Source organism: Anomalospiza imberbis, chromosome 12 (assembly GCF_031753505.1).
Source record: "Anomalospiza imberbis isolate Cuckoo-Finch-1a 21T00152 chromosome 12, ASM3175350v1, whole genome shotgun sequence".
Taxonomy (NCBI): Eukaryota; Metazoa; Chordata; class Aves; order Passeriformes; family Viduidae; genus Anomalospiza; species Anomalospiza imberbis.
Window position 1 is genome coordinate 6,623,004 of NC_089692.1, and position 13,354 is coordinate 6,636,357.

At 37.8% G+C, this 13,354-nt stretch overlaps 1 protein-coding gene across 3 annotated transcripts in view; it reads right to left on the reverse strand.

The window, feature by feature from the left end:
- URI1 (URI1 prefoldin like chaperone) overlaps window positions 1–13,354 on the reverse strand; it is a 41,515-nt gene that overhangs the window by 13,641 nt on the left and 14,520 nt on the right. For all 3 annotated transcript variants that reach the window (XM_068202581.1, XM_068202583.1, XM_068202582.1), the window contains exons 3-4: window positions 11,756–11,834; window positions 9,338–9,473 (exon numbers count right to left, since the gene is read on the reverse strand). In XM_068202581.1, the coding sequence (XP_068058682.1) occupies window positions 9,338–9,473; window positions 11,756–11,834 (215 nt within the window). The remainder of the gene's footprint in view (window positions 1–9,337; window positions 9,474–11,755; window positions 11,835–13,354) is intronic.

Below are 13,354 nucleotides of genomic sequence, written 5' to 3' on the forward strand. Positions count from 1 at the left end.
AAATATGCTCATGCCCTAATAACTGTACTTTCAACACCCAGCAGAAGGCAGACAGCTCTTCTGTCTGGGCAACTACGCTTCACTGCAATTTTGCAAACCTACTTTAACAACTACCCAGTTCTCAGACATTAGTTCATTTGAGACACTGCTTTCTATATCCCCTTGTGCCAATTAAATAATGAACCCTTTCAACAGCAATTTATAAAATATTAAAAACTTAAGTTTCACTTTTACCTTAAAGTTATCATAAAAAACAAACTAATTTGCAAAAGAAGAAGGTCATAACCGCCTGAAAAGGAAACACAGTTTTGCTAAGACTTAAGAACTGGGGGAAAGAGGGCACAATTAAAGCCTTATACTAATAATATTAATAGACTTGCACTCTTTGTTCAACTCAAAACTAATACAAATGCAAATTTTCAGGAGGGAAGACTTACTACATAAATTAGTTTCAACTGAGGATCTCTAAGACCTTGCACCTACTGGTCCTATATACCCTGAAGGAGCTAAAAGCCTTTGTCAAGAAGTAAGCTGATTTTCTATTTTAAAATTCCTTTCTGGAATCATTAAAGCAATACAGAAGAAGATGTCTCATACAATAGTATGAAGGAGGCAAAGAGATCAACTCTAACATAGGGTCATCAAAGTCACACTCAAAGAAACTTTTTTAAGCCAGCTCCTGCCTCAGCACAGCTTCTCTCCATTAATGATACTCACGTGAACACCAGCACTGTAGCACATGAAATACCTCATATACCCTAATTATTTATTTTCACAGTATACAAGTATAGCAGAGCATCCTGCTCTTCCTATTCTACAGAAGAAGACAACCACAAAATATTCCAGCTTAGGAAATCATTTTCAGAGGATTTCTACATATTTTTATCTTAACTCTCTTTTTGCCTGTTACTTTCAGTATTTAATTAAGTATCTTGATGGTCTTGGGGCTAATCCTAGAAACTTTTAAGTACATACACAGCTACTCCTCCCCATACAGCTTTCTGGCAATGTATACAGTTTTAAATGTTTCAGAGTTTGCATTTCTTATAATGATAGGCCTTTCAGATAAGGATGTGTGAGAATATAATAATAACCACAAGATTATTACAAAATGCATCTAATCAGACAAAATGAGTTTGTACTTGTACTTAAAAATTAAACCTACTTATTGACTCACTTCTACAAACAGGTTCTTATGCCTCCTCCCCTCCACACACACAGGAGAGGGAATTATGCACGAAACAGTCAAGGCAAAACACAACTACCACCAAGTGTGTGAGATTACTCTCACAGTTTTATAATATTCAGTATTGTATGCTATTTTCCCTGTTGATATTTCACACTGTCTCAAATACAATTGCTTAAAAAAATGTATTACTTGCAGTAAAGAGTTGAGAAAATTTATGCATTTTGGAAAAGGCTACTCAAGCAAAGTCCATCCTTTCCCACAAGGAACACTAAGACAAAGCTCAGACTTTTAGGGTATTTCAAAAGCATTAGCCTTTAAACCACACAACAAGCTATGTGTCAAATGTACAGTCATTCTCCATTCCTCAGGCTGTTTCTAAGAAATAGCTGAAGATTCTTCTCTGAAAAAAGCCATGCATTTGCATTGCCTCCTGGATGAAACACCACTACCAAAAAAGTATGTGACATCTGGAGCAGTGCCAACACAGACCCAGCAGAGGACACAGCTCCTTCTACGTGCAGTCAGGGTCCTGCTCCCCTTGCACGACTCCTTCGTCCTCCATCAGACAGAGCAGCTTTTATTATCAGTTAATTCACATCAACATCATCCCCAGCTCTTTTGGTGTCTAACACACCCTCCAGAGTCCAAATAAAAGAGAGGTAGTGACAGTTTTTCTACAAAACGCTCCCATCCATGCCTTCAGCTCTTGAAGGTATTCTCAGTATACATAAGCATATACATACTTGGGACCAGTTTTTCTCTGGGTTTTATCTTACATTCATAGTAAACGTGATTCTCAGCTGTTTCTTCACCACCATGTGTGTCTCACTCCTTGCCTGCATATCTAAATATTGCTCAGCAGCCATCTAGGTTATGCTGCTGCTGGAGCATCAGGCTGTGATGCTGCTTCCCAGACGGATGCATGCTGGCTTGCTCTGTTAGGTGAGGACTGCAAGTACAGCTACACAGTATTTTATTTTAAAGTGCTGTACAAGCATTAACTAATCTGCCCAGTGCCCTGCGAGGGAGGTGAGTATAACTCTCTCCTATTTCACAGATGAAGAAACAGACAGTTTAAGTGATCTGCCCCAGGCCACACAGCGCGGCAGCGGACGGCTGGGATTACCATGACGCTCCGGCCCGTGTCCCCAGCCAGTCTGCTGGGCTGCTCACACCTCCCCTGCCAGAGGAAAACCAAGGCTCCTGCCTGGTCAAAGCAGAGACCTTCCCTTGGTCAGGCCCCTCAGCAAAGAAGGAGTCTCCTGGAAAAAGGCTCGTGCACCTAACCGCAGGGCAAGCTCAAGGTCTCGTGTTCTGAACTTGCCACAGCACACTCTAAAAGCCTCCAAGGGAATTCACTGGATTTTGAAATATACAGGAACTAGTGAGGAACGAGTCACTACAAACTACAGGGGTTTTTATTAATTGAGACCCCCATAAAAATATTGGTAGAATAAGAGAGGTTCCACAGTCTCTTTCTCTTACTACCCCATGGTTTAAGCTTCTTAGAGCCTTTTAAGACGGATTGAACCAGAGGCTGTTGTCCAACTTTGTCACATCCAATAATCTGAGGGAAGTCTGACATGGCTTTCAGGTGAACCCGTGTAGTTCCTATTTACATGTCTCAGCTAAACCACTTGGAAAGATAGTTCAGTGCCACAGCCCCCCAGAGCCTCTAGGGCTCTTCTCCTGGACCAGCAAAAGGAAAAGGTATTCGAACCAGAAATCATGAGAAGTACATTTCCTCTGCACAGCAGCCCTTCACATTTACAGGCAGCAAGATATTTTACATTTAGATCATTCTTTCTGAGCTCCTTTATTAGACTGAAAGGACTTGACTGGATTTTCTTATACAATGATTAGTCATTTTTAAGAAGCAGCCCTTTGCTTGCTACAAATACACTGGTAGAGGAAAAAAAAATAATTGGGGAACACATTTCATATTGTGGAAATGAAGTCCAGCGAAGCCAGATTTTACACAACATGACAACGTACTAATGCCAAACTGACACAAATTCTCATCTATGCGTTTTGGCTTTAATGGGTTAATTAGCTTGGCTGGATACAAATTTTAATTATCTGAGTTTGACATTAATGTCCTTGGAGTGTTGTCTATAAGGATTTGGGGAATCATAGACATTATTTTAGTTACTTCTGGAAACTGTGTGTTACACTGGGATTTAAATAGTAAGAACAGACAAGAATAGTGAGAACAGGTTGATCTATTTCGAAAAGTCAGACTTTGTGAACAGGACAAACTGAAACAAAGCTTTAGCCTAATGTACCTGGTCTTCAGGGGAGTCTCATGGATACAACATAGGAAATAATCTCCTTTGAGGATAGGTGACAGGACAGAAATTTCAGATTAAGCCTAACAAAGAATTCTGTATGCAATTGATATTTAGAGAAAAGATCTTCCTGGTGCCTAAGAGTTTCTCATGTAGAAGATAACCAGTCTTAAACACACTTATTAATACACAGAGTGTTGATACAGGCCAGGAACAACCACCTACCTCAGTTACTGACAGTGGCTCAGTTCCTCCAGCGAGAGAACCAGGAGGTGCAACCTGAAGGCAGAACCTCAGTAGCTCAAACTCTCACCATGGAAATTATGGGTGTTTTAAGTGCATTACTTATTTTCTTACTTTATAGGGTCTGCATAAGTAGATCAATCACCTGAGGGTTTTTGAATGTATTGTCAATATATATATATTTAATCAACAACAGAATTTTTTGTAGCCAATACTTTTCCAACTATCACAGGTTACTTGAAATAAGCAAGAAAAAAGAAAGCAGTATCTACTAGAAGCTTTTCGAAACACCCTTCTCTGTTCTTCTATTCTTTTCTGCTCATTTTTCTAGAAATGGATTTAAGAGTGAAAAGAGAATCCTGATGACTTCTTGTATACATGGATTTAAGCTCTCTTTTTGCTTACAAGACATGTAAATTCATTCCTCATAAAAGCAATTGCACCAGTTCTTTAAAATGCAATCCAACCTTTTGTGCAGCAGCTTTTCACCCTTTAAAGACAATCTTCATTCTGTTTTCCTTGTTCCCTTGGTACCAAAACCAAAGTCATTTGGATTTTCTTCTGTAAAAATTTGTACAGGCAATTTGGCTTTAGGAACACTAAGTAAATGCAATGCATTTCTCTTTTAGGTTCACACACCTATGTAATTGCTAGAATTATCTGAATACATTTAAATTCCTCCTAAATGAAGGAGGGTGGCATTCAGACAACTCCTCTGTTGCCCAGTAAGAATCATAAAAAAGGTAAGGGCTTATTTGAATCACAGTATGTAACTTACAGAAAGGAGTCTATTCTCCTTACTTTGTTCCAGTGTGTTCTGGTTAAAATACCCAGACTGTGGTCCTGTGAGAAGCCAAACACCTCCTGGGAACTGCAGAGCAAATTTAGAGCACTTAGCACTGCATCAAATCAGCTCCTAACTTAACAAGGGTAAGGAAGGAACTGAGGGAGGTTATCAAACTAAGAAGTGAGAATCACAAAAAATGGTGAAAAAAGTTTAAAAGCACAGTGGAACAGAATTCTCTGCTGTGCAAAAAAGAGCAGAAATTTGTATTTTTTTTTAATACAAAAAGCAAAAGCTGAATCTTTTTGCAGCATTGCCTGCACTTTTTGTTCTTAACCCCAAAAACTGTGAGTAGATGAGTTAGTGTTACATTATTTAGAATATCAGGGAAGATATTTTTACCCTTGGATAAAACATTAAAACCTCTAAAGGCCTCACTCATTCACAGATGGGAAATGGAAAGCCTTCCTATCATGTGTTTTGGAGACAAAACCTTTTTTTCTGGAAATGCTGATAAGGAACAAATTCAAACTGGTCCTCATCCACCCGGATCATCTCATTAAAACAATGGTATCTTTTAAACCCTGTATCCTGAGCTATCGGTCAATTTTGATTGACACAAATATTTGTATTAGGGGTTACACACTGCAATTTACAACTGGGGACTATCACAATACTGTATGTTAATGTAATCAGTATTTTCATTTCATGAATTCATTTGCAGCATGACACTGCAAGGGTATTCTTACATATACTGAAGACACAATTGCTAAGTAGTTCAACAATTCTCCTTTAAGTGGGATGTTTTTTATCTGATAAATTTTTAACACAATAAAACCACTCCTAGTTCTGTGTGCATGCTTTAATTTCCCACCTTTTAAAATGTTTAGACACTTGGAATACCTAGCATACTGAATTAATCCACAAATATTTACAAGAAAAATCTATTTAATTTCTTTCTATTGTAACTACCACAGGGACTATTGTAATGAAAAATTTCCCATCTTAAAGAATTAATGCGATTACTGATATAGAGAAGAAATGTAATTTATATCATCACAAACACGTAAAAGATATAATCCCATATTCACAAAAAGAATCTTTATTCCCTCTTTGAATTCTGAGACAATACAGTCTTGCCTTGAGGAGAGCAGAAATATTATGAAGTACCTTAAGCAAGATAATTGTAGGAGAAAAAAAAGTACAATTGCATTATTGTTGTGCTAAACTGTGACATACTTAAAAAGCTAATTTCTTTTATTTTAATGGAATTTGGTGTGCCTATCCTTTAATCTACTTCACTATTTCTTCACATTTTTACACACAAACACATGTGTGATGTGCTTCCCATTATCTGTATTACCTGGTTTAACAAACTGCAATGAATTTAAAACAATTAAAAATATACTTGGAAATTCTATAAACTTCGCTCTATTTATTCACTATTTTGGAACTAACTAAATACATAGAATGTCACAAAAATGCACAGCAAACTGAAGACCTACTGCAACTCAAATATTATTCAAGAAGACATGATCAATATTTGATGAAAAAGTAACATCTGACATGAGTGACTGTCCCAAATTTTACCAAATACATTTCAACCAATCACAGTGCTGAACAATTTGCTTCTAAATCAAAAGCTAAGCAAACAGAAATGTATCCCCAAAATAGGGCTTTCTACAGCTATGTCAGCTAAAGTGCATTTAAAAATCAGTATAGTCACTCTTCAATTATTCCTTTCAATTAAATAAATTTTAACCAAGAAATTAATCTACTGTGGCTGGGCATTTCTCTATTCCACAGAAGCAAACATTTTTTCACTCATTCTCTTTTAAAAAGCAAATTTAACAAAACTACTAAGACAAAAAGGATGACCTAATTAGTACTAAGTAATATTTAAAGCTTTTATATATAGCACACTCTTATTGCTACCCCTAACTTCCAAGGCTTTATACTCACTATTATTGTTTGATTTATCTGGCACTACTGCTGCTTAAGCATGCAAATTCACATCCCTCCATTCTTGTATGCACCCAACATGCACAGAAGGAGTCAAACTGCAAAGAAAATGTCCTGTGAGCTTTGATTCAATTGCCTGTAAGGCACTGGGGGGCTCCAAGGCCAGCAGGGCCAGCCCTGGTGATGAGAGCTCTCCAACACACAGACCCACACATGAGCCAAAGGCAAGAAGGAAAACTCCCCAGAGCCAGCAAAGAACACCCAAAACTGTTCTAGGCATCTCTTACCCCTTTCTACCTGACAGACAGTCCCCCTAGACAACCTGAACCCTGAACAGATGCTCTCCCACTCCTCGTTCAGCAGACTGAGACACGAGAGATGACATGCAATGAAAGTGTCTTGTATTTATTTCCATACAGTCCTAACTCCTGCTAAAGCACCCAATTACTAGGGCTGTACTAATTAAGTTTGTTTCAGTTATCTGAACAGATCTGACCAGCTAGTTATGAAAAAAACACCCATCTAAATTAAAGACAGTAATATTGGATAAAAATGTAGGTCACTGAAGAAACAAACCATCAACAAATAGAGCCAGGTTTATTTCAGCATGAGCATCTCTTTGCTCTGTTCAGCCCCCAATTCCTATAAATCAAAGCCTGTAAGTACACACTGGCCTTAAACACATGCTTAAAAAGGCTTTGCCCTGTTAGGACCTTCTGCCTGGCACACAGGACATTGAGGACTGCTGGCAGTGTAATCCCCTGCAGTGAGCCTGCCCTCTTTTTCCAGTGTGTGTGACCTACTCTCGGAATTTACGACCAAAACAAGAAGATTATGTACAAAAAATCAAATCCCATTGTGTCAATGTGATGATAATGCCCAATACACAGCACCCTGTAAACTTTGCTCCCAAAAGGCCACTGAAAGCAGAAGTCACACCTGGGAAAGTAACTGCAGTGCAATAAACACACAAAAGAGACTTAAACTAATATTTGCCAAACATCAGTCTTCCAAATTTGTGCCACAAGCAGCTAATTCTTATTACATAGCAATGGCCTACAGGTCTTTCACATACATAACTTTTATCCTTGGAACAAACGAATTAAATCCCTAATATTCTCTAAGTTGCATTCATTTAGCATGAAAATGGTTTACAGTTTAAGTCAGTTGTATTTTTTGAGGGACAAAATCTATCTAGGAAAAAAGCAACCCTTTTTCTCAAACATATGTACTAATATTTTTACCATCTAAAACTGAGAACAGTCCTTAAAAAAAAAGTTTTTAGTTAATACCAGTGTTTTGGAGCCTCCCACTGGCAGCCATCACACAGCTGAAGTGAACTATCAGCTGAATGGAGGGTTTATATCCAGCATCAATGACTATTTTGCTTTGAAAGAAATTAGTATTTCTGAGTTCATGTTTTAAATGCAATTTAAAAGATCATAAAGGAAAGAATCCAGCATTTATTGTGTGTCTCCCAGCAGGCTACTTTATGTTCAAACACCTACTATGCAAAGGTCAAATGATTTCATTGAATGTAATGGTGACAAAAGTATTCTGCAGCACTGAAAAAAATATCAGATGATCAAAGAAAAAGATCTGGACCTGAGATCTCACAAGAATCACAATAAATAATGTAGATTCAGTTCAATAAGAAAGAAAATTGCAAAGTTATGTCAGGAGAACCAGATTAAGAAAGATAATAGGTAAAATACAAATTACATACTTTTGGCAATGCTCTTCATAAAGGAGTATTTTAAAGTAATACAGCAAATGAATTTTTATTTAAAATCCTCAACTCTTTTTACATAAATACTGCCTGCATAGAATTGGAAAAAAAAGCTTATTCAGATGGGGAATCTCTAGGGTTTTCTGCTGCAGGCAGCAACATGGACAACTGCAGTCAAACAAAAATCCAGTGTAAATAGTTGTGGTAGTTGTAATATACACAGGGCAAAGCTGCAGTGAGCACCCACCAAGGAATGGCACAGGTTACAGGTAAACCAGTATGAAAAAAATCACCTCAAATGCTTGTCTGAAGCAAAGAAAAGCTAACAGGCACCAAGTTATTCTCCATTTTATTGTGCTTTTTCTTCCTTGACATTTACATCAAATATTTTAGGTTCTCCTTCTTTCTAACATAAAGAAGTTCCAAAGTGCACCATGTACAGCTCTTGCTCTGGTCCTGGCTCTTCAAAGCCAAGATCTCAACAGCAGCTACAAGGAGATGAAAACCAACCCAGGAATGCCTGTCTGCCCCTGGGATGGGTTTCTATGTAATTGAATTTGGTGGTGATCAACTGCACTGGATCTGGGGAGATCCAGGAGATCACTCCACACCAGAGGAACATCAAGGGCAGGAGGCAGAAATGCAGCTAAGCAGCAAGTATAAAAAACAACAAGCAGGAGCAAAGTATGTGTAGAGAGAGGGAAAAGAAATGGAAAACTACATGGCCAAAAAAAAACCCTCAAAAAAAAAAAAAAAAAAAAAAAAAAAAAAAAAAAAAAACAAACAAAAAAAACCAAAAAACACAACAATAATCAAAACACAGGACAAAGCAGCAAAGAAATACAAAACAAGACAAGGGAACAAAATATAGGGAATAAGGTAACTAAGAGCAAAAGCACAAGGCAGTGTCCACTTCTCCTCTTTCTGGAAAAGAACACAACATTTTCTTTTCCTAATTAGACATATCCAGTCAAGTCTCAAGCAAGGATGGAAGGTAAGGTGCTAAACTAATATTAGACCTGAATGGAACTTCTGTTTGTGAGCTCACAAAAAGAAGAGAACAGCGTAGATATCACTAATTCTGTGCATCAATACAAGGTACATAATTTTAACCATTAAATTATGTTCAGAAACATACATACGTTTTTTTCTGTGCTCAACCAGCTCAATAGCCTGCTTTGCTGAGCATTTGGAAAACCAGTTGTCCCCTAGCAGAACAGTGATCTCATTGGTGTGGACAAGCTTTCCTGGCATGAAGGCAAGAGGACCAAAAGGTACCTGTCAAAGACACAGACATCACTAATGAAAATAAAACTTTGGCAATCATACATGTCCTTAAGTTTTTTTAAAAAGCAAAACACAGATTTTAGAAAACTAAAAATTCTACAGCACCTATCTAGTGAATAACTCATCATAAATATTCAAATTACCAAATCTATTTGAATTTAGTATTGTACTTATAAAATCTGAAAACTTGAATTTCACCAGACAACTTGTTTTGTGACACCGAAGTATAGTACAGCTGAATGCTCACTTGGAAAACAAATTCACTTCATCTGAACATATAAACCTTGATTTGAGTTATATGCAGACTACATTCATTTCCTAATAAAAGCCAGATTAGCTTTGCTAAATTTTTTATAATACTTTAATGAGAATGGTCAACTCAAAGATGAGCTGCTCTTTTCAGAAGCTGTCTTGCTAATAGTAAGTTCCCAGAAACTCCAGTATAAAACACTGGGGCTCCCAGCAGGACCACAGACAGTGTTTAATCTCACTCTGCTGGGTCATTCACCATGCTGCAAACCTCAACCTTCCAGGGATGCTTCACAAACAACTCTCACCCTCTAACTGCTCTCCAAGCACAAGGACAATAGATAAAAGCGGGACACTTCAAGCAGGAGTACATAGGTGACAAACACATTTTAGAACTTTACATCTGCTTCCTAAAATGTGAATCTCCCATTTTTACATGCATTGCAACATCCAGGACACTGGTTTTATGACTGAAGACATTTTCTACTGCCAAAATTTTACAGACAGGGCTTGGGCAAGTCCCCTGGGTAAGGAGAAGCCTTGGTCACCCGAGCCCTGCCCCCTGCACCAGCCCTGGCATTCTGACCCCCAGGCCCACTGCCACCTGCCTGGCTGTCAGGGGGCTTCAGTCGTGAAGAAATTTGGAAACTAAAATCAAATTAGATCTAAAATGGAGGTGGCATAAAGTCCACATCCACATCAAGTCTCTCTCTTTTTGGGGTAAAAAAAGATCTATCTCAGATGGTTTGTACCAGCTCCCTCTACTTTATTCTTCTGCCTTCTTCCCCAGTTCCTCAGCACAGCCACTTGTTTTCTCATTGTGTTTGTGCTGAAGCAGAGCACTTGGCCTACGGGATCTGTCTCCTTGGAACGCAATCTTCCCTCTATTCCATATCCAGGAAGGTCCCAGGGCTGGCAACATTCTCCAGCAGGCAGAACCCTGACACTATGCAGAATGTGCTTTTCCTACATGTGTGCCCTCCCTGACTTGGTTTTAAAGTAGCAGACTGCACGAGCTGCCTGTTCACTCTTCCCCCAAAATGATGAAAGCAAAATTAAGCAAAATTGAAAGCATATGAAAATATTTGGCTAACAGGATAGGAACTGCTTCTATACAATTAAAGTAACAGATGTGAGTTAATATTGAGGCTTCAACCAAGAATAAGCACTATCTAGCTTTCTTTAAAAACAGGAGAGTTTCTATGCTTTGAAACAACACAATCTTTATGCTTCACATCATGTGGCTACACATACACACATGACAAATGGACTACACACATAAAATCCAGAGCTGTATCACCAGCACAGCAAAGGGAAACCCTCCCAGCACTGTCTTACTAAAAACCCAACTCTGTATCTAAGCCAAGCTGCCAAGGAAGGCAGCAGTCAGGCACTGAGTGCTGTATCAGCCACTCAGTTATGTGCAGTACAACCTCCTTGCCTTCAAGGATGTATCTTGAGTTGAACCTGAGAAAGGAAGAGGAAAAAAAGAGAAAGAGAAGCCAATTTGTTCAAAATTTTAGTGAGTGCAAGCCAACAGGGCAAATTTTACACAGGGAGCTCTGCAGTTGTTAGGGAAGATTCAGAGCACCAGAAAAGATCACTATGTCAATAGGAAGACTGGTGGAACAAAAATTAGCAGCACCTTTTTATGTAAAAATCAATGCTCTAGGGTTTATTTCCATGAATCAGGAAATACTACAGCCACTTGCTTCTCAGGAAATGACTAAGCACTGTAATTCAGTCATAATTATCGTTTTCTATACAATAGATTTACATATCAAACATGTCAGGTTTTGTGTTAAGCATTTATGTCATCAGCTTTCAGTTGTCAGTAACACTGTAATTTATAACGGATTTCAAAGAAAAGAGAAAGAAACAAAAGCAAAGGTTTAACTATTATCATAATAAATGTAACATTACTAAGTACTGGCAACCTGACTAACACCTCACCTCCAGTGGAGGCAGCCCAGGTTTTAACAGTTTTAGCTCATTTTCTTGTGTGACCTCTGCCATGTACATACCATGACATCGTAGGACAACTTGTCAGGCAATGTCTGGAGTCGTTCCTGAAGAGCCTCATAATCACTCTCCACCTTCTTCCTGTTGACAAATTCAAGGTGGTTCAATTTCACAGCTAAAGTAAAGAGTTAATGGTTTTCTGCTAGTAAATCAAAAACATACCAAAAACATAGAAAAATTAACTGTTTAACATATACAGCTGACAGATTAATAACTCATTTATAAAACACATGTGATGACAGCTAGATTATTTTCTAATAATGTGTATTAAGATAGGTAACTGATAATTTTCGACTGTGCACGTCTCATTCAGAATCAGAATTTTTCATGGTGCAAAGAAGCAGTACTTTCACTAGAATTTGGAGTATCTCACTCTATGTTTAAGTTCAAGTTATAACACCAGCAATATTTAGAAAATGAACTGAAATCCAGTTTATGCTTTCTAAGAGGCAAATTCTTCAAATTATCATTTGCAATACAGAGCTCATCTATTGACCTAGGTTTGAGCTGACATAAACAAGCAAAATTTTAAATAATTTGGATTTTCCCATGAACTTTGTATTCCTATCAGGAGCCAACACTCCTGAAAGATGGCTCAACCACCACAATGCTGTCACATCTTCAAGCATCCCTTGTGATACTTCTCTAAATTCTAAATAAGGCTCATGCTACATGATGCTACCCAGGAGAGAAATGGTTTGGTGAACTCGGAAAATATATTCATTCCCTTGGCAGACACCTGGTTTTTCACAGGACATTGCAAGAAACAGTATTTCAGTGGCTGCAAAGATTTTACTGTGTGCAAAACAAGCAACTACACTCCCTCTAAAAAAGCCTTTTTTTGTAAAGGCATTTTAAAATAGTTAAATTTGTCAGGAAAAAGTCTTTTAATGGACCCCTGCCATTCTAAAGATAGTCAGAAATTAGCTCCTCCATGAAGTAGCTGGCATATAAATGTCAGATTTGATGATATTGTTTACCTGTACTTCCAAACAGTAAATATATATATGGTAGTAAATTCTGCAATAAAAGGCAACTGAAAGCACAGAGCAGAACAGTTAACAATGCTGACCCAAGATGCAAATTACAGGTTTTCTGAGGATGATTCAGGAAAGCAATCTATAAATGTGCTGAAAAATGAATGTCATAGTTGGTAACACAACTCTCAAAATATTACCATTGATTTTCTTAGAGTCATAAGTAGAGTGAAATCTTTTTCAGCATTCACTTTGAAAAATTATCTGATACTCTAATGTTGCACTCATTTGCTTCACAGTTAAAACTCTGTAACCACCCTACTTTATACCTTTTTTAAGTTGTTGAACTAATCCTGAAAAAAAGAATTTAGGTTTCTATGCCACTTGGACATTAAAACCACATTCCACATAACTGATTTACAAAAGATGCTTGCTGCTGCTTTGCTCTGACAGCAGATTTCTCCCAGACATTTTAGGCAAGTCTTTCTGTCTGTTGCCCACATAAGAGTGAAAACATAATTCACTTCCTTCAAAGAAGAAGGACAAACTCATGAATCTTAGCAAAATGCACGGAGATGTTTTGGGGGAGGAAGGAATATAATGAAAACTTGGTGTCAACAATAA